The sequence below is a fragment of the Mustela putorius genome, unplaced genomic scaffold, assembly GCF_011764305.1.
Source record: "Mustela putorius furo isolate JIRA1106 unplaced genomic scaffold, ASM1176430v1.1 tig00000196_pilon_pilon_pilon, whole genome shotgun sequence".
Taxonomy (NCBI): Eukaryota; Metazoa; Chordata; class Mammalia; order Carnivora; family Mustelidae; genus Mustela; species Mustela putorius.
Genome location: NW_025421310.1, coordinates 1842813 through 1863515, shown reverse-complemented (window position 1 = coordinate 1863515; position 20703 = coordinate 1842813). Strand labels below are relative to the sequence as shown.

Below are 20703 nucleotides of genomic sequence, written 5' to 3'. Positions count from 1 at the left end.
CCACTCCCCTCTCAGCCCTTGCGACAGCCCCCTCCCCTGCCTCCACCCCCCAGCCCAGCCCCAGCCAGGCACTCCCCCTCACACTCCCAGCTCCTCTGACGAGGACACACACACACTCAGATGTCATCCACGCACAGAGGCTGGGACCACAGGAGGCATGCAGAGGCACGCTTCTGGCCCACGGACCCACTCGACAAGCCGGATCAGGAGCGCCATTCCTGCAGAAAGTCAGAAACCAGAAAGGGGAGGACCCAACTGGGTGGGCATCGGGCGGATAGACGCCTGCAGACGTGGGTCCTCATAACAAAAACGACCCACGTGGGCAAAGAAACAGGACACCAAGGTCTGGACACTCACAGGGGTGTCCCAAGACCTGGGTTGGAAGCCTAGCTCTACCTCCAACAGTGTGATCTTGCAAGTGACTGGCCTCCCTGAGCCTCAGTTTGCTCATCTCTAAGATGGGAATATGAATAGAACCCATTCAGTAGGCCAGAGGGAGGATGTCTTAGGTCAGGGAACATGCAGTTCTTCGAACAGGGTAACACAGCTGATGAGGAACCCTTGAGTTTTTGCGCCTGGTCTGTCTGTCCCTCATCTGTGTGTCTCACATGGCTGTCTCCCTCTGGTGGGACTGTGCGGCCTAGTCCTTGCAGATAGATTTGGTGCCCTGTGTTGGTTTACATGTAGTGGTGGGGGATCTCTGCAAGCGTGGGCTTCTGTGCTCTGGGCCATTCTGTTTGTTTACTGGTATGCTCCTCCCTACCCCTGTTGTCCAGCCCCATCCTTCCCCTCAACCCTACTGGCCTGGCCTCAACGCCTCCACTCGGCCACAGGGATGTTTCTGAAACTCACATTTGTCCCTCTCCTGCTTAACCATGACTCCCCATGTGCTGGGGCTGAGCTCCCAGCCCCTCAGCCTGGCTCTCAGGGTCTTCCCTGAGCTGTCTCATGGCTGTCCCATTTCAGGGATAGCCTCAGCTGTCCTCAAGGTCCTCTTGGACATCCCCCTTCCAGCAGTTAGTTACTAAGTCCCTGTGGAGGACCCAGCTTCACAGCCATCTCTCCTCCCTCTGACCTCACACTGTCCCAGCCTGTCCTCCTCCCTGGTCTCCCAGCCACCATGGCGCTCCCTCCCTCTAACCTGTCACCAGCAAGACAAATGTTTCTCAACCTCAGATGGGACCTTTCCCCTCCTTTGCCCCAAACCTTCCAAGATAAAAATCTCAAACGGCTACCCTCAGGCCCTCTGCTGTCCCTGTACCCTTGTGCCTCCCTTTCCTGTCCCCAGGCTTCTCTCCCATCTCACATCCTCCGGCAGCCTTGTGGCTGTGTGCCTTGCCAAGTGGAATCTGTGTTTGCCCACTCAGGAACAATTAGCTGAGCACCTGCTACGTGCTTGCAATCGACTTCCAAGTGCATTTAGAACAATGAGAGGGACAGGTGGACAGAAATGTTTCCGTGAGGGGGGCTGGGGATTCCCCAGTGGGCAAGGTGAGCGTCTGCCTCATGGAGCTCATATTCCAAAGGGAAGGGGGAGAGATCATCAAGACCAGGTAAAACATTTATGAGGGCGTAATATGCACAGTGCAGGGAAACAAAGCAGGAGAGGGAACAGCAAAAGGGTGAGATTGCCATTATAAATGGGGTGGTCAGGGAAGACCCCTCTGAGGTTGTGATTAAGATTCGAAGTAAATCAGGGCTGCCTGGGTGGTTCAGTCATTAAGCGTCTGCAATCTGCTCAGGTCATGATCCCAAGGTCCTGGGATGGAGCCCCTGCTTCTCCCTCTCCCTCTGCCTGCCTCTCTGCCTACTTGTGCCCTCCCTCTCTCTCTCTGCCGAATAAATTAAAAAAAAAAAAAAAAGATCTGAAGCTAATTAGCAAATGAATCATGGGGGAAAGGGCATTCTAGGCAGAAGGAATCTCTAGTAGGAAGGTTCAGAGGCAGGCATGTGAAGGACTTCAAGGAGATGGGTGTCTGAAATGGGTAAGGTTAGGGAGGGTGTTGGCCCAGCAAGGAAGACACAGAACATTAGTTTCGGGTGCACAGCATAGCGATACGATACTTGTATCTATTTCCAAATGATTACCACAATGAGCCCAGTTAACGTCTGCCACCACACAGATACAGAAGTTTTCTTATTTTGTGGTGAGAAGTTCTTTTTTATTTTTATTTTTATTTTTTTTAAAAGATTTTATTTATTTGTCAGATTTTATTTATTTATTTATTTTTAAAGATTTATTTATTTGACATGTAGGTAGAGAAGCAGGAAGAGGGAGAGGAGGAAGCAGGCTCCCTGCTGAGCAGAGGGCCTGATGTGAGATGTGATGTGATACGGGGCTGACCCCAGGACCCAGGGATCATGACTTGAGCTGAAGACAGAGGCTTTAACCCACTGAGCCATCTAGGGGTCCGAGAAGTTCTTTTAAAAAAAAGACTTATATTTTTAAGCAATCTCTGCACCCAGCATGGGGCTCGAAATTATAACCCCAAGATCAAGAGATGCACGTTCTTCCAAGTGAGCCAGCCAGGTGCCCCATGGTGAGAACTTCTAAGACCAACTCTCTTAGCAAATTTCAAATATGCAATATGGTATTTTTTTTTTTAAGTAAATTCTACTCCCCGACTTAAAGCTCAAACTCAGGACCCCATGATCAAGAGTCACATGCCCTACCGGCTGAGCCAGCCAGGGGCCCCCACAGTAGTGTTAACTTTAGGCTCTATGCTGTATATTACATCTGTTTCCATGAGTTTGGTTTTTTTTTTAGATTCCAAACCTAAGTGAGATCATACAGTATTTGTCTTGTCTGACTTACTTTACTAGCGTGATGCTGTCAAGGTCCATCCAAGCTGTTGGAAATGGTGGGATCTTCTTTTTCATGGCAGAATAATACTTTGTCATTTACACGTGTGTGTGTGTGTGTGTGTGTGTGTGTGTGTGTGTATCACATTCTCCTTATCCATTTATCTGCTGATAGCTACAGGGGTTGTTTCTGTTTTGGCTACTGGGAAGAATGCTGCCGTGAATACGGGAGTGCAGATCTCTCTTTGATACACTGATTTTGTTTCCTTTGGATACATACCCAGAAAGAGGATTTCTGGGTCAAAAGGTAGTTCTATTTTTAATTTTTTTGAGAAACTTCCACACTTTTTTCCATTATTGCTATACCAATTTATCTTCCCACCAAAAGTGTGGCAGAGTTCCTGCTGCGGGGGAGGGGGTCTTTGAGCAGGGGAGAGACCTGGTTGGATTTGGTTTCAGAAGACCCCGCTAAGACCAATAAGTGAAAGGTTGACGGGAAACTTTCCAACAGAGAGATCAGGACCTGGCCATAGTTTACTGCCACATGATGGCCCAGGAAGAGACCTAGCACTCCCAGTGTGTACCTCTTGCCACTCTGAGTCCGAATCTGATCTAATTCCCACTTTATTATTTCTTTTCTAAAGATTTTATTTATTTATTTATTTATTTATCAGAGAGAGAGAAAGAGAGAGCAAAGCAGGGGGAGCTGCAGGCAGAGGGAGAAGCAGGCTTCCGGCTGAGCAAGGAGCCCCATGTGGAACTCGATTCCAGGTCCCCAGGATCATGACCTGAGCTGAAGGCACACGATTAAATGGCAGAGCCACCCAGGTGTCCCTAATTCTCACTTTACGGGGTATTCCTGGAATGGAAAGACATCTTGAATGGCACCACAGAGATGGTGTCAGCCAAAGCCAGGATGTGAAAATTTGTACAGGGCAAAGTGACCTAGTTTCTTAAGAAACAAGTGGTGTACACAAGTTGAGGAATGGCTACAGATTTCAAAGACCCGAGAAGTTCACGGGAAAGCATCCTGTGGTGAATTTTGGGCTCCTTGTTAGAACAAACCCAACTACCAAGTATACTTTTAAGATTGTTAGGGAAACGTGAATATGGAGACCACAGATTCGGTAATAGTGAGTGGGGTGAAACACGTGTTCATTGGGCCTTTTAAAAAATTGAAAGGGGGGCTCTCTGCTCTTCCCCGTTCGACAGACAGCCGCATCTTCAGGTGCAGTGCCAGCCGCGTGCCCGAGACACGATGGTGAAGGTCAGAGTGAATGGATTTGGCTGTATTGGGCGCCTGGTCACCAGGGCTGCTTTTAACTCTGGTAAAGTGGATATTGTCGCCATCAATGACCCTTTCATTGATCTCAACTACATGGTCTACATGTTCCAGTATGATTCTACCCATGGTAAATTCCACGGCACAGTCAAGGCTAAGAACGGGAAGCTTGTCATCAATGGGAAGTCCATCTCCATCTTCCAGGAGCGAGATCCTGCCAACATCAAATAGGGCGATGCTGGTGCTGAGTATGTTGTGGAGTCCACTGGGGTCTTCACCACCATGGAGAAGGCTGGGGCTCACTTGAAGGGCGGGGCCAAGAGGGTCATCATCTCTGCTCCTTCTGCTGATGCCCCCATGTTCGTGATGGCTGTGAACCATGAGAAGTATGACAACTCCCTCAAGATTGTCAGCAATGCCTCCTGTACCACCAACTGCTTGGCTCCTCTGGCCAAGGTCATCTATGACAACTTCGGCATTGTGGAGGGACTCATGACCACCGTCCATGCCATCACTGCCACCCAGAAGACTGTGGACGGCCCCTCTGGGAAGCTGTGGCGTGACGGCCGAGGGGCTGCCCAGAACATCATCCCTGCTTCCACTGGTGCGGCCAAGGCAGTAGGCAAGGTCATCCCTGAGCTGAATGGGAAGCTCACTGGCATGGCCTTCCGTGTCCCCACCCCCAACATATCTGTTTTGGATCTGACCTGCTGCCTGGAGAAAGCTGCCAAATATGATGACATCAAGAAGGTGGTGAAGCAGGCATCAGAGGGCCCCCTTAAGGGCATCCTGGGGTATACTGAGGACCAGGTTGTCTCCTGTGACTTCAACAGTGACACCCACTCCTCTACCTTCGATGCTGGGGCAGGCATTGCTCTCAATGACCACTTTGTCAAGCTCATTTCCTGGTATGACAATGAATTTGGCTACAGCAACTGGGTGGTGGACCTTATGGTCCACATGGCCTCCAAGGAATAAGAGCCCCCTGAACCACCAGCCCCAGCCAGAACAAAAGGAAGAAAGAGGCCCTCAGCTGCTGGGGAATCCCTGCCGCAACTTATCCCCTAAAACACTGAGAATCTCTCAACCTCCACTGTTTCTATCACAAACCCCCTGAAGAAGGGAAGGGGCTTGGGGAGCCCTACCTTGTCATGTACCATCAATAAAGTATACTGTACCCAGCAAAAAAAAAAAAAAATTGAAAGGGGGAGTGGCGCCTGGGTGGCTCAGTCCCTTAAAAGTCCCACTTTTGATCTAGGCTCGGGTCATGGTCTCAGGATCCACCGGGGACATGGTGATGGGACTGCCAGAGAGTTCTCTCCCTCTCCCCCTGCCCCACCCATCCCATGCTCTTGTGCTCTTTCTCAAATAAATAAATCTTTCTTAAAAAATATTTTATTTGGGGTACCTGGGTGGCTCAGTGGGTTAAAGCCTCTGCCTTTGGCTCAGGTCATGATCTCAGGGTCCTGGGATCAAGCCCCTCATCGGGCTCTCTGCTTGGCAGAGAAACTGCTCTCCTCTCTCTCTCTGCCTGCCTCTCTGCCTGCTTGTCATCTCTGTCTATCAAATAAATAAATAAAATCTTTAAAAATATTTTTAAAAATATTTTATTTAATGGGGCGCCTGGGTGGTTCAGTGGGTCAAGCCTCTGCCTTCGGCTCAGGTCATGATCTCAGGGTCCTAGGATCAAGCCCCTCATCGGGCTCTCTGCTTGGCAGAGAAACTGCTCTCCTCTCTCTCTCTGCCGGCCTCTCTGCCTACCTATGATCTTTCTCTCTCTGTCAAATAAATAAAATCTTTTAAAAAGTATTTTATTTATTTATTTGACAGAGAAAGAGAGAACCAGCAGGGGCAGCAGGCATAGGAAAAGGGAGAAGCAGGCTCTCTGCTGAGCAAGGAGCCTGATGTGGGGCTTGATTCTAGGACACCGGGATCATGACCTGAGCCGAAGGCAGCCGTTTAACCCACTGAGCTGCCCAGGAGCCCCTCAAATAAATAAACCTTTTAAAAAAAATCTGAGGGGGGGCCTGGGTGGCTCAACGGATTAAGCCTCTGCCTTTGACTCGGGTCATGATCTCAGGGTCCTAGGATGGAGCCCCATATCGGACTGCTCAGCAGGGAGCTTACTCCCCCCACTCTGCCTACTTGTGATCTCTCTCTCTCTCTGTCAAATAAATAAATAAAATCTTTTTAAAAAAAATTGAGGGGCGTCTGTGTGGCTCAGTCTGCTGAGAGTCTGCCTTCGGCTCAGGTCATGATCCTAGGTCCTGGGATCGAGCCCCTCACCGGGCTCCCTGCTCAGTGGGGAGTCTGCTTCTCCCTCTGCTTCTGCTTCTTCTCTCTCTCTCTGATGAATAAATAAATAAAATCTTAAAAAAAATAAAAATAAAAATTTTTTAAAAATTGAGAGGGGGAATTACTGCTTAATAAGTGAAGAGTCTTTTTGGGGGGATAATAACCATCTTTGAGGAAAACGGTGATGGTCACACAGATTCGTGTGTTTAACGCCATGGCTTACACACTTAGGTATGGTTAAAATGATAGTTACATGCATCTTAGTGCACACACACAGAACTGAAGACCACACTCATTCTACATTTTCCTTTTCGGGTTCCATAATTCCTATGAAGCCCTCCTGAGTTTAGGTTTTTCTTTTCCTTGCTACTGAAACGATCCTGACTCAATGCCAGCTTTCATACCAATGCAGCACACGGTCCATCCCTCCCTGAGGGAGTCTGATGGTATTTCTTGTTCCAGACTTCCCTCCGTGTGAATTTCAATAAATAAATTAATTGATTGATTAATAGCAATCTCTACGGCCAGCATGGGGCTCCAACTAACAAACCCAAGATCAAGAGTCTTACCCTCCACCGACTGAGCCAGCCAGGGGCCCCGCGTGAAAAACTTTAAACAAGGAAACTCGGGCACCTGGGTGGCTCAGTGGGTTAAGCCTCTGCCTTCGGCTCAGGTCATGATCTCAGGGTCCTGGGATCGAGCCCCACATCAGGCTCTCTGCTCAGTGGGGAGCCTGCACCCTCCCCCCTCTCTCTGCCTACTTGTGATCTCTGTCTCTCTGTGTCAAATAAATAAATAAAATCTTTAAAAATAAATAAACAAGGAAACTTGCAGCTAATGACAAATGCTTTGCTGAAATACCCAGGGAAGATGAACCAACGTCTGCCGTTCACTTTAAAACACCTAGACAGTGCTGGATGGACAGGGGGATGGCAGCGTGCTCAGTGGCGGGTCAGACTGCCCGTGGGAGAGCCCAGGGGCTGCACCACGCGGTATCCCTGTTTCATTCCCTCAAGCTTGCTGGAAAACTGTCAGAAGATGTTGGGGCCTGGGGGAAATGTCCTTCACTATTAGAAAGGCATATTCAATGATTTTTCTGGAATTTGGTGTTTTAAAAAAAAATTATTTATTTTTAGAGAGCCCCTGAGTGGGGGGAGAGAAAGAGGGAGTGGGACAAGCAGACTCCCGGCTGACCTTGGAGTCCGATGTGGGGGGCTCTATCTCAAGTCCCTGAGATCATAACCTGACCCAAAGCTGAGAGTCGACCCTTAACGGACTCAACCACTGAGGTGCCCCTGGGATTTGCTTTAAAATAATAACGGTGGGGGGCACCTGGGTGGCTCAGTCCTTAAGTGTCTACCTTCAGCTCAGGTCATGATGCCAGGGTCCTGGGATTGAGTCCCACATCGGGCTGGCTGCTCCTCTCTCTCTCCCACTCCCCCTGCTTGTATTCCCTCTCTCACTGTCTCTCTCTCTCTCTCTCTCTCTCTCTCGCTCTGTCAAATAAATAAATAAATAAAAATCTTTTAAATAAATAAATAAATAACATTAATAACAGGGGTACCTGGCTGGCTCAGTCTGTGGAGCCTGTGGCCCTTGATCTTGGGGTTTTGAGTTTGATCCCCATGTTAGGTGTAAAGTTAACTTAAAAATAAAAGCTAAAAAAAAAAAATCTTAAAAAAAATAAAATAATGGGGCACCTGGGTGGCTCACTTGTTAAGCATCTGCCTTGGGGTCAGGTCATAATCCCAGGGTTCTGGGATCAGTGGAAAGCCTGCTTCTCCCTCTCCCACTCCCCCTGCTTGTGTTCCCTCTCTGGCTGTCTCTCTCTCTGTCAGATAAATTAATAAATAAAATCTTAAAAAAACAATAAAACAAAAACAGAACAGTTCTAAGAGAGTGTTAGAAATAAAACTAGCAGAATGTTGATGGCTATTGAATGAGGACAGGGGATGGCATGGGACTTCGCTCTCTACTTTTGTGCACTTGAAAACTTCCTTACTCGGTAATTAACAAATAAAAAAGTGTGTCTGCTTGCCTTGTGGAGGGAAGGCAGGAGGAAAAGAGCCTATGGAAGAGGCAGAGCTGGGTTAGGAATCGTGCTCCAGCAGCTTTCAGACTGGGGGAGTTCCCAGGGCCTGGATCAGGAGCATCACCTGCAGGCTTTCCCTAGCTGCAAACCCCCGCCCCCTCAGCACACCCCAAACCCCCAGCTCTGCCGACTACCTACCAGCTGCCTTCTCCCTGCCCACACCCCCTTCTCCAGATCAGCCTCACGGGAAGTAAGGCCCAAGACAGACCCCCCTCCCCCCACCTCCACATCTGGTAACTGATGTCAACAGCCAGGGCGGGTGGGGGCCCTGTTTTTTAGCTCCCGCCCAGCCTCGAGGGAGGGGCGGACCCCCCCCATCCCCACCCCTTACTCACAATGACAGACACTGTCACAGGCACACCAGACCCTGCCATGGGCCAGACCGGGGGCCAGAAATGAACTTTTATTGCAAAATGGGGACCTTCAAGTCACAAGGACGTCAGAGCTGGCCTCTGGCCCAACACAGGGAGCTGGAATCTGGCCCCTCCTTGGTCATCTAGCCACTTCCACCAGGTCTAACTGGGACTTGGGGACGGGAGGTGGGCCAGGGTACTGTGTGTGTGTGTGGGGGAGGTCAGGTTGGGGACGCCTTTAACAAAGTTACATAAGCGGGAGGGGGAGGTGTTTCTCTGATTGGAGGGTCTTGTGTGTGTGTGTGTGTGTGTGCGGGTATCCAAGTTTACTTGTTTCCCAGGGCTATGTGCGCAAATGCACGCTGAGTGTCTAGTTATATTTGGGAGGATTTGAGGATCAAGGTGCTTGGAAAGGGGTGTCTTTGAGAGCAGAAGGCCTGGAAGAAGCTGGGGCTGTGCCCTCCCCCCTTCCCGGTAATGGTGTGTCTGGTGTCATATGTGTGCTGGCTGTGTGGTTCAGTGGTTGGGGGCATGTGGATGGCGATGGTCACGTGCCTGGATCATGGCATGCGTGCACGAGAGAGGGCACGTTGGAGCTGAAGACAGGGACGGTCTCTCTGTGCACGGACATGATCCAGGAAGGGGGATGTTCACCTCTGTACCAGGCTCCCAGAATTGCCAGGAGGCGGGGTGAAGAGGGCTTGTGGGCCCTGAACACCATGGCTGTTTTGGTGCCTTGTGAGGGGAGGGGCTGAACCCTGCACCTGGGCTGTGAACCCAGGGGGGCTGTGTTTGGACGAGAGGGTGTGTTACCTGGGACGGTGATCATGATTCCAGACGAACTAAATCTATGTCTATAGAAAGCCTGTGTGGCAGAGTTGCCCTGTGGCCCTCGTGGCCCTTGTGGCTGCGTGTCTCAGTAGCCACCTGGGCCGAGCGAGCAAGCGGAGTCCTGAGGATTTGTAGGCTGAGTACCCACGTGGCAGACTCTAGAACACCTATAGGTGTATGTGTGTGTCTGCCTGGGGTGTAGACTTGTGGCTCTGGAGACACAACCATGTTCACGCCCACCAGCATGAGGAGGCCCCCACTTCCCACAGCTCTCTCCCTCCTCATCTGGTCCATACAGTGCTGGGAGGTTAGTGGGGCCGGACTTGCAGCTGGAAGGCTGGGGGGATGTTGAAAAGGCCGCTGACAGCTGGCTGGAGGCTCAGGGCCCCCGGTGGGCATGGGCTGTCCAGGGAGAAGGCCTGCAGGAGGGTGGTGAAAAGGAGGAAGAGCTCCGCCCGCGCCAGGCCCTCCCCTAGGCAGACACGCTTACCTGGAGGGAACGGGGAGATGGGATTGTGTCAGCCCTCCTCACACCCAGGCATGGGGAACCGACAGGGGAGCAGGGACCAGCCCAGCACGTACCCAAGGAGAAGGGCAAGAATGCCTCCTGCTTCTGGAACCGTCCATCTGCATCGAGGAATCGGTCTGGGTTGAATTCCTCTGGCTGTTCAAAGACTTCAGGATCATGCAGGACAGAGCCAAGAAGGGGGAAGACCTCAGTGCCCTGCGGGGAAGCAATCATCAAATTACAAATAACCTTCCCCACCCAGGTTTGAGGATTCTCTAGTGCCCAAAGCACAAGGGGAGAATATTTCAAGGGCTTATTACCAGCCAGGCACGTTCTTAAGTATCTCATATATACTCTTTCTCTTACACAACAGCTACGTGCACCTTGTGCTCTCTCTCACACGCACACTCAAACATACACTTAAACTCACTAAATCTTTTTAACAAGTCTACAAAGTAATTTCTAACATGATTTCCATTTGAAAGGCGGGAAAACCGAGGTCCCCCGAACTTACACAACTTGCCCAGCATAGCATCTAGACATGGGAGAGCTAGTTCTTTTTATACTGTGTTTTAAAATTGTGTTGTGATTCATCTGTGGCTGTCCTAAGCCACCTGGCCTGGGTCCAGCTCTTTCCCACTGGACTCTTCCAGAGGTAAAGCCAAGGGCGGGTAGGTGACGGCTGTCCGTGAGGGTTCCCCAGCGCAGGTCCCCGAGTGACTAGGATCCCAGGGTTGTGCAATGGAGGAGATGTGAGGGAGAGGGACCTCATTTGCCAGGGACTATGGCTAGTGGGGCTGAGCCGGGAAGGGGAGGGGGGCTCCAGGAGAAGACAGGGTCGTGCTACTACGGCTGTTAAAACAAGGCAGACAGCTATGGCTAGAGCAGACGCCCTGGGTGTAAATTCTGCCACTACAACTGTAGGCTGGGTGACCCTGGCAAGTCTTCTCAGCCTTCAAGGCGTTTCCTCATCTGTAAAATGGGCATGATAATGGTGTAGGGTTGCTCCAAAGATTCAACAAGGTACTAAGTCCATGAAGCATTTAGAATAATCCCTGGCGGAGAGCAAATGCTCAGTCATTGATGCCTGGGGTTCCGTAATCATGATTAAGAGTGGCCATAGTCACTGGGTTAGCTGTGGCTGCCGCTGCCAGGAACGGAGCACCTGGGGGAACCCCTAGGTCCTGGCACCAAGAGTGGAGCTGGTGTTTTGCAAGCATTATCCCGCAGGTTCCTTGAGATCTCAAGTTAATACTATTACTGTTCCTGATTTAGAAGAGGGGTAGGGGCAGATTCATGGGCTGAAGTGATTTGCTCCAGGTCCCAGTGAGAAAACACCAGGACAGGATCCTAACTGCTACACACTCGAGGGAGCGGGAAGGCTCCTGGGGTTTCCTAGCGGACATCGCCCCCTAGTGGTGCTAGTGATGAGTTGCTCTCTAAGGGATGGCAGAAGCTGCTCAGGTAGAGGGAGGGTGGGGAGGCGAGAGAGAAGGAGGGGAGAGGCTCATTTCATTGTGAGACTCCTTCCGCCCTCAGTTCTCAAATTGCTTCCCTGTCTGTCACCTGTCACCCCTGGCATGTGACTGTCCCAGCCACCTTGGAAGGAGGTAGAAGTAGGCTATCCGCTGATGGGGATGGGGGAAACTGAGGCCCAGAGACAGTCAAAAGCGGGAGAAAGGCACTCAGAAAGACAGAGGGACAGAGTTGCAGAGAAGAGGAACATGGTCATTGAGGAGACATGGAGACCAATAATCAGAATAATCAGACACACAGTCACAGAGAGGCAGCAGCAGAGACGGACATGGGGCGTGGCCGAGGGGCAGGCCCACCTGGGGCAGGGTGTACCCTCGGAAGCAGGTTGTCCTTGTGAGGGCGCGGGGCACTCCCATGGGCACCAGAGCCAGCAGCCGCTGCGCCTCGTGCAAAACGGCATCGGTATAGGGGAGGCGGGCTCGGTCCCGGAGGCCTGGTGCGTGGCTGGCCCCCAGCTCCCGGATCAGCTCCTCCCGCACACGCTCTGCACTCAGGAAGAGGGGGACAGGAGGTCAGAGGTGGGGTTGGGCCCTGTGACTCTACCCTGGGAATCCCCATCTTACAGTGGCAGCGGGTGGGGGGAGGCTGGCCGGTAGGGAGGAGGAGGCTTCATTGAAACTAGGTCCCTAACATCCTGTGTGTGCTGAGCACAGGGTCTCTCCTTAACTCCCACAGCAATCCTGTGAGGGGGGTACCATTATGCGTCCCAATCGCCCAGATGAGGAAACTGAGGCCCAGAGAGCTGAAGTCAGAGCAGACTCCATTCCCTGGAGGCCACCAGACCCGAAGCCCCATCTTCCAGGTCAGCCCACCCCACTGGCTTGACAGCCTTTACTGCAGCTGCCTGACCCCCAAATCCTGGGTTTCCCTGGAGCTCACGTCTGGGCCAGGTACCTCCCATACTATCCCAGCTTCATGTCCTGCCTGGGCCCTGATGACCCCAGCATTTTTTTTTTTTTTTAAAGTAATCTCTACACCCAATGTGGGGCTCAAAGTCACAACCCTGAGATCAGGAGTCACCTGCTCTACCCACGGAGCCAGCCAGGTGCCTCCCACCTTTAAGAAAACTCTTTACACCCAACATGCTGCTTGAACTCAGGACCCCAAGAGCAAGGACCCCAGTTTGCTTTTTATCTCCAGTCCTGAATTAGGTGTCTTGTGGCCTCCTGGATGTCTCCTGGCAGGTGGCCCCAGACTCCTCACGCTTGTCCCATACTTGCCTCAGTGTCTCCCCTGAAATAGTTCCTCATTCCTTCTGTCTTCATCTCAGGGTAGTCCCATGGTCCTCCCATCCCCCAGTCCCCTGGGCCTCCTAGGTCATGTTCTACTTGCCCACCCGGCCCCTCTTCCCTCCCAACAGCTTGGCCTAGGACTGTCCTCTCCTGCCCAGGTCCCTGTCCTGTCCTCCTGGCATCCTCTTGCACACCTTACCTCTTTCAGCCCCAAGGATTTTTCTAAAATGCTAATTTGACCCTGCCCTCCCCTGCTCAGCATCCTTCCATGGCTCCCTATTGCTCAGGATTAGGCATACAAGGTACCACCAAGGCGACAAGGCCCTGAGAGGTCTCCTGCCCCATTTCTCACTTCACTGCACCTCTCACTGCCTCTGGCAGCCTCCCCAGCTTCTCGCTCTTCAGGCACCCCTGATGCCAGGCTCATTTTCACTTCTAGGCGCCGGCTCAGGCTGTCCGTTTTCCTGAATGTTCTTCCTCTGGAGCCCTCACTTCCGGCCCCAGGGCTGGCTGGCGCAGAAGCCTCCTACCTTGGACCCGAGGGTACTTCAGCAGAAGCAAGAGGGTATAGCGGACCGTGGTGCTGACCGTGACCGTCCCGGCGAACAGCAGATAAATGACTGTCATCAGCAAGTTCTTGTCAGTCAGTTCTGTGCTTGGGTCATGCTGCTCCTGGGAGAAACCAGGCAGAGGGGCTCAGAGAACTCAGGCTGCGGGCAATAAGAGAGGCCCAGCAGAGCCACGCCAGCAAGTTCAAGCTTTGTCAGGGGGGTTTGTATAAATGTTTAGGCAAGTGGGGAAGTGGACTCTTGATATTAGTTCTTTTTGGTTGTGCTGTGTTTGAAAATGAAAGAGTGTGGCTGCTCTAAAAAAACAAACAGAATGACATGTGGTTAGGATGTGGAGAAGCGGGGACCCTCTCACCATCAGTGGGGCAGTCATAGGGCGCAGCTGCTATGGGGAATGGTATCAGGTCCCTTAAAAAAATTAAAATAGAATTACTATATGATTTAGCAATTCCCTTTCTGGGCGCATACCCCAACAAGCGAGAAGCAAGGTCTCTTAGGGGTATCGTACACCCACGTTCCCAGCAGTGCTATTCGCAACAGCCAAACGGGGTAGGCACCCCAAGAGTCCACTGATGAATAGATAAGCCAAATGTGGTCTATCCATGCAGGGGAATAAGGATTCAGCCTTAAAAAGGAAGGAGATGCCGTCACGGGCTATGACACAGATGGCCCTCCAGGATAACACACCAAGTGAAATAAGCCAGTTGCAAAAGGGGTAAATACTGTGGGATTCCATTTCTGTGGGGTCCCAAGCATAAGAAAATTCAGAGATGGAAAGGTGGTTGCTAGGGGCTGGGGAGCAGGCCCAGGGAGCTGTTGTTTAACAAGTCAGAGTTTCAGTTTGAGAAGATGAGAAAAGTTCTGGAGACCATCTATACAGCAGATAGATTTCCAGCTATACCTCAGTAGGGGCTGGCCAGGCCACCAGCCCCGTTCAGGAGGTGCCCCTGACCCTGACCTTCCCCTACCTTTGCCATCTTTAGCAGGAATGCATCCACCACATCGCATGGTGGGGCTGAGCTGTCCAGGCTCTCCTTGTGTCGCTGCACCTGCTGGACGGCGAAGGTGGCCAGGACGCTCAGGTAGCCCAGGAGCTGTGTGTGGGGGCCCGGCAGGTGCTTCAGGAGCCGGGAGAACATCTCATAGGTCTGCAGGGGGAAGGGCAGCTGTTCCCACGGGGCCTGGCCTTGCACCAGCGTGGAGGGGTGCTCCGGGGGAAAAGGTGGCTGGAGAGGGGTCCCACCCACTTACCTGGCCCCACCGGGAGCTGACCCCCAGCACGGTGCCACCAGCTGCCCGGACCAGGGCCTGGAAGTCCTCGTCCTCGTAGGGGAAGCGGAGGCCCAAGGTGAGGGAGCAGATGATGTTGGAAGTGGCCTGAGCCAGCAGTAGGGAGGGGTCAAATGGCCGTCCTGTGGGGGAGAGGGTAGTTGGGGAGGGTTGTGCTGGAGAGGAGGCCAGCCTCTACCAGAAGGAGACAGGCATCGAGAGAGACAGATGGGGAAAGAAAGATAGAGAAACAGACAGGAAAGAGACAGACGGATAGAGAGAAGGGAGAGACAGAGAAACAGACATGGAAAGAGAGACAGACTGGGAAAGACTTGGCAAAAGATAGATGGGGAGAGAAGAGGACAGAGCCGGAAGGTGGAGGAGGAGTCAGAGGTGGCAGTGAACAGAGCCCTCAGCCCAGCCCTGGACCTCCCCCCACCACCACTCAGGCATGTTGCAGGGGCCCCCAGGCTCACCCCACCCTGCTGACCTTCCATGCCCTGGAATGCCTCCACCAGACACTGGGCCTCCGCCTGAATCAGCTCCTCGCCTTCTCTCTTCCCCATGCCCAGGTCCCGCAGGGCCAGCATGGTACATCTCCGCAGCTGCCGCCACCGCTCCCCATTAGAAAAGAACACCCCTGTGCAGAAGGCTAGACTCAAGGAGGGACCGGCCCTTCTTCCCATTCCCCAGGACTGCTCCCTCCCTCCCACTGAGGTGTCTGGAGGCGGATGCTGCAAGCCCTGTCCTGAGTCCATTCCAGCCTAGCCCAGGGTTAAGGACTCAGTAGGTGCTCCATAAATGTCTAACCTTGGGGCAGAGGGTGACATTCTCCTGAGAAGCTGGTCACTGGGATTATCCAGGCTCCCTGGGTTCGTGAGGAACCAGGAGGAGTGAAGACTTCTTCCTCCCTCGCTCCCTCTCTCCCTTCTTTCTTTTCTTCCTTCCTGCCCTCCTCTCTCCCTCCCTCTCTCCTTCCCAACATTTACGAGCGCTATTGGGTTCCCTTCCCCATGTCATTTGGAAGCTGAACCAGGAGAGAGGGGAATGGAACTGACAATTTCCTCCTTTAGCTAAGGGTCTGCTCTGGACAAAACGTTGCTTCTCTGAGCTCAGGGTCTCATATGTATAATGCCAGCCCCTAGGGGCCTCCTGGAAGTCTCCTCCAGGGTGTCCCCAGCCCACCCTCCCACTGTGTCCCAAACTGGCCTCAGCACCTCTCCTGTTCCTGTCTCAGTCCACTGTTCTGCGTACTCCGCCAACCCTGCCCTGCTCCTAGCCAGAGCCCTTCCCCACTTCCCCAGCCCCAGAACAGCACAGTCCCCAGCCTGGGCTCCTGCACAGTTACCCAAGGATCCTTCTAGCTCTGACTTATATCTTCCCTGCTTCCATCTATAGCCTCCAGAAAATCCCAAAGCTGAGCACTCTGGTGTGACTCAGGCCCTGTGTGACCCACTTCTCCAGCTTTGTTTCTCATCCTGCTACAATTGCATTGGTTTTCTCTCACTTCCTCAGTGGTGTCAGGATCCCCCCTCAAGGGCCTCTGCCCCCTCTGTTCCCTCTGCCTGGATCACTCACCTCTCCATCCTCACTGAACTAACTGCATTCATCCTCATATCTCACTGCAGTTGTCATCTCCTCCAAGAAGCCTTCCTTGATTTCTTCCAGTCTCTCTCTCCTCCCCCGACCTGGGCCAGTACAGTTCTCCTGTGTCCTGATCTTAGAGCTATACCTCTTATTTTAGAATTCTATTCCCTCCCTCCAGTCCCGTGACATGCCCACCTCTTCTACATGTAGGATGACAGGACACCACATCTGTCTTGGTCACCTCTGTGTCCACAGTAATAACTACGGGGCCAGGCATGATAAAAATTTGTCAACTGAATGAATGAATGCTTCTTCTCTCCCCTCCATGCTTTTTTTTTTTTTTTTTTTACTCTTCTGCCTGGAACACCCTTCCTGTTCATCCTAGGAGTTGGCACCCAGGCAACCAGTCTTTCAAGACTTCCTGGACATCTCCCACCAAACAGGCTCGGTCAGACAACTCCTCTGGTCCCTGCAGTTCAGGGCTTCCCATAGCCTGGCCCTGACCCCTCTGCCTTCCCCATCCTAGCCTGGCTACAGGTCCTTCTCCGTACTGGCCAACAAGCTCAGGGTCACGGCGGTGTCCTGACAGCATCCCCAACACCAGCCTTCTACTTTCAGGCTTAGCAGAAACTAGTTTCTACACATTAAGTGGTCCCAGTGCCTAGAACACTCTCCTGGTCCCTCCCAGTCCTGGGGGCTTCACCTGGAGCAGTAAGAACCCTGCAACATCTCACCCAGGCCACATTCAATCCTCAGGATGACCTATGTAATAAGCACTATTAGCACCCCATTTGATGGGTGATGGATGAGGAAAATGGGCTCAGAAACACCAAGCTATGCTCAAAAGTCACATGGTAAATGGTGGCAGGCTCTGAGCCTCTGATCGAGGGAACCCACAGTCCCCAGCTCTGCTCATGACTCACCGTGGCCGTCAAAGGTCCCGTCCAGGGTCGCCAACATGCCCCGCCCACTGAACGCCTCAGCCTGACCTTCCAGGGCTTCCTGCACGGCCTCGTGCCCCACCAGGACCACCACACGCCGCCAGGGTCCCAGGTACACGGTGAACATGGGTCCATACTTCTTACTCAGCTGGGGGCAGGGAGGGAAAAGGGTTGGGCGCCATGGGGCAAGCTGTGGCCTCTTTCGGTGGAGGTGTCCCCATCATGGCCCTGTCACTGGGTGAGGCTCCTAAGAGGAACCCCTTCCCCTGCCCCAGACAGAAATAGCCCCCTTGGGGGCTATTTCAGTTCTCTTTTTGTACCAGGCTCCCAGTTCCCCTCCCCATAGAGTTCCCAACCCCTTGCCTCCTACAGAGCCCCAAGTGTGGACCCTGGGACAACCCAGAACCACCCCTCTCCCCTGACTCAGAAACACAGCAGCAAAATTGGGCAGTTGAGACTCTGGCTTCTCCCCATTCCTTGGCTCCTGCCCCACCCCCAAACTAGCCACTCTTCTATCATTTAGCTAAACCCTCAAGTTCTGGCTGAGGTGCCCAGTAGGGCACGTGCCCCATTTTTCCCCAAGACTCCCGTCCCCCTTCCCGTGTTCTGAAGTCCCTCAGACTCCTTTTGACAGAGAACCTCTGGCCTCTTCCTCCTCCTTGCCCCAAAGGTTAGAACGTCCTCAGTCTTCCTTCCTGTCCTCCTTCCCTGCCGCCACAGGGACTTCCACCTCCCTCCTAGCTCAGCGCTCCACAACCGGGATTCTCAGCAGACACAGATCTGGAACCCTCCAGCCAAGCCTCCCCACTCCTGCCAGCGACCCCTCCCCCCTTTCTTCTCTGCCCCTCCCCAGCTGCCTCTTCCCCAGGGATAAACCTGCCAGCATCCCAGTCGCAAAAGGGCTCCTGCCTCTGGCTTGAATTCCCTGCTTCTATCACCTTCCCAGGATTCTGTGGCCCCCGCCACTCCCTCGCCGGGACTCCTGCCACTGGATCCTGCCTCCTCTTCCCCTGCTCTCATCCTCTCCAGGATTCCGCGGGCAGACGTCTCTGCCTCTTCTAGCCGGGGTTCAGCACACCAAGGTCCTTTCTCCCCAGCACCCCCGCCACCTCCGCACTAGACCTTCTCAGCTCTGGAACCCTGCTACTGCCCCACCCCAGAACCCCCCAGCCCCTCTGCCCTTTCACCCTTGGCCTGCCTCCTCTAGGACACCCCAGGGCCTCTCTGCCCTTGGTGCTCCGCTGTCTCTCCTTGCGCACCCCCCTCTCCTGGCCCTGGCTCCCCTGCCCCAGCCCGGGCGTCCCCGTGGACGCTCACCCGCAAGAGCCCCGGGTACAGCGCCCCGGGCCGGAGCTGCAGGAGGTTCCCCAGCAGCGGCAGTGGCGTGGGCCCTGGGGGCAGGTGGCCTCGGGTTCGGGGCAGCGCCAGCGTAAGCAGCACCAGCAGCAGCAGCACCAGCAGCAGCGCCCAGGTGCCGGGCGTCTCCATCGCGGCAGGTCGGCTCCTCCGGCCGGTTCCCAGACGCTCCAAGCGGCGGGCGGGTCGGGGGCGGGAGCCAGGCGGCTCCTTCGGGGCGAAATCTGGCGGAGAGGGGCGGGGCACTGAGCCTCGCCTGATAAAGACAGGCGGGATTCTCTCCCCCGTCGCCGGATTTCTTTCTTCCAGACCACCGCGGCTGCCGGCTGTGGGTACCGGCTCTTGCGAGGCTGTCTACCAGGTCAGCCAGGTTGGGGGGGCGGGGGCGGAGACAGCTCCCGGCGCCCCAGGTAGGGCGTGGGCACACTGGAGGAAACTGGAAGCCAGCGACTTTGCCTCCAGGAGGCCACACCCGGTGCCTGGAACGGTGACCCCACGCCGCCCTCCCCAGCTCCCACCTCCCTGCTCCAGGTTGTCCGGGTGTGATTTCCCAAGTGCGTGTGCGCGTCTTGGAGCCCGTTTCCTCCAGCATCCTTCGTCTTCACCACGAGGTTAAATCTGAAGTTCGGGAAGATAAATCGGTTGGTTCCAGGCCACGCAGCTAACAGGCGGCAGAGCTGGGATTTGAACTCAGGCCACGGGAAATGATTAATTGAATCATTCCTTCACTTAGCAGTTTCCTATAGTGGTTGGGAACATGATGTCTGAAGCCAGACTGCTTGAGTTCACGGCCTAGCTTCTGGGTGCCCGTTAACTCTTGTAAAAAGGGGATTGTTTTCAGGATTAATGGGTTCATGGGCAAACAACTTCAAACGGGGCCAGGTGCACAGATAACGATGTTATGTTAGCTAATATTAGCTATATGTTAGCTAATATTCTCTCAACTAATTGTTATTGAAGTCTGACTATAAACAAGACTGTCTAGACCTGGAGACACAGGTCTGAGTAAGAGAGAAGGGGCCCTGCCTTCCCAGAGCTCATACTGACATGCAAATGAAGTCATAAATTAAGATAATTTCAAGTTGTTGAAAGGTTTGCCAGGGCAATGAGCTCCTTGAGGAAGACAGTTACAATGTCAGGTCCATGCTTTTCCTTTCAAAGCTGTAACCCCATTGTCTAGAGCAGTGCCTGGCACACAGTAGGTGCTCAATAAGTATTTGATGCATCAGAAGATTGAATAGAGATGAAGTCAGCGGGGAGGTATGCAGTGACCTGGAAAGCAATCAGCATCTATTTCTTGCAAAAGGAAGCAGGTGCGGGAGTTTTCAGCAGAATAGTTACTCAGTTTCCTTTGTACTTTCCTTAAACATTTTATCATGAAAACTTTCAAACATACAGTAGACACCTGTATTTTAACCCCCCCCCAGATGCCACCAATTCCATGTTACTATCCTTGCTATGTTGCATACCTTTCATCATGCCACATCCATCCATCCGTCTTATTATTATTTTGGATGCATCTTAGACATTTGCAGAAACCAGGACATTTCACTTCTAAACACAACAACATCCATCATTTGCTGGAGTTCAGTATTTACTTACAGGGCATTTCCCCCACCCATTACACACGGTGAAATGCACACATCTTGGGCACATTTAACATGCAGGAGCGCCTGGGTGGCTCAGTCATTAAGCATCTGCCTTCAGCTCAGGTCATGATCCCAGGGTCCTGGGATCGAGCCCCACATCGGGCTCCGTGCTCTGCGGGAAGCCTGCTTCTCCCTCTCCCACTCCCCCTGCTTGTGTTCCCTCTCTTGCTGTGTCTCTCCCTATCAAATAAATAAATAAAATCTAAAAAAAAAAAAAAAGATGCATTTCAACAACTGCATACCATCTTTCCAGAAACCGCCCCATGCCCCTTCTCAGTCAAACCTCCCCTCCTTGTCTCTGGCACTGATCACTGCCTGCCCCCTCCCAGATTAGGTTTCTCTTTGCATTTATTATTTTTTCAAGATTTTATTTATTTATTTGTCAGAGAGAGAGAGCGAGC

At 52.9% G+C, this 20703-nt stretch overlaps 1 protein-coding gene, 1 long non-coding RNA gene and 1 pseudogene across 4 annotated transcripts; 2 read left to right on the top strand and 1 right to left on the bottom strand.

The window, feature by feature from the left end:
• Positions 1-27: 27 nt before the first annotated feature.
• On the bottom strand, positions 28-19098 carry LOC101673075 (cytochrome P450 2S1). 3 transcript variants are annotated; one of them, XM_045076843.1, is made up of 9 exons: positions 18615-19098; positions 17280-17445; positions 15260-15409; positions 14752-14912; positions 14469-14648; positions 13462-13603; positions 11996-12183; positions 10238-10379; positions 28-218 (listed from the first exon to the last, which is right to left on the bottom strand). In XM_045076843.1, the coding sequence occupies exons 1-9, from the start codon at positions 18783-18785 to the stop codon at positions 124-126; spliced, it is 1395 nt and encodes a 464-aa protein (XP_044932778.1). In that variant the 5' UTR covers positions 18786-19098; the 3' UTR covers positions 28-123. The 3 variants fall into 3 exon arrangements, with proteins under 3 accessions (XP_044932778.1, XP_004776136.1, XP_004776137.1); XM_004776079.3 differs by lacking the exon at positions 28-218 and adding an exon at positions 8854-10074; XM_004776080.3 differs by lacking the exon at positions 28-218 and adding an exon at positions 9840-10145 and having other exon boundaries at positions 18615-19097.
• On the top strand, positions 4023-5077 carry LOC123391154 (annotated as a pseudogene).
• LOC106004074 lies at positions 8848-13564 on the top strand. The gene is made up of 3 exons (XR_001176922.2): positions 8848-8984; positions 12375-12501; positions 13371-13564. It is a non-coding gene; the product is annotated as an uncharacterized LOC106004074 (long non-coding RNA).
• Positions 19099-20703: the final 1605 nt, after the last annotated feature.

What these genes read in the sequence shown, in the direction of transcription:
- LOC101673075 (XM_004776079.3), bottom strand. Translation starts at nt 18,785, where the DNA reads ATGGAGACGCCCGGCACCTGGGCGCTGCTGCTGGTGCTGCTGCTGCTG. An exon ending in TGTACCCGGGGCTCTTGCGG is followed by an intron (nt 17,446 to 18,614) that starts GTGAGCGTCCAC and finishes CCCTGCCCCCAG; the next exon opens with CTGAGTAAGAAGTATGGACC. An exon ending in GAGGGTACACCCTGCCCCAG is followed by an intron (nt 10,380 to 11,995) that starts GTGGGCCTGCCC and finishes GCTTCCCCGCAG; the next exon opens with GGCACTGAGGTCTTCCCCCT.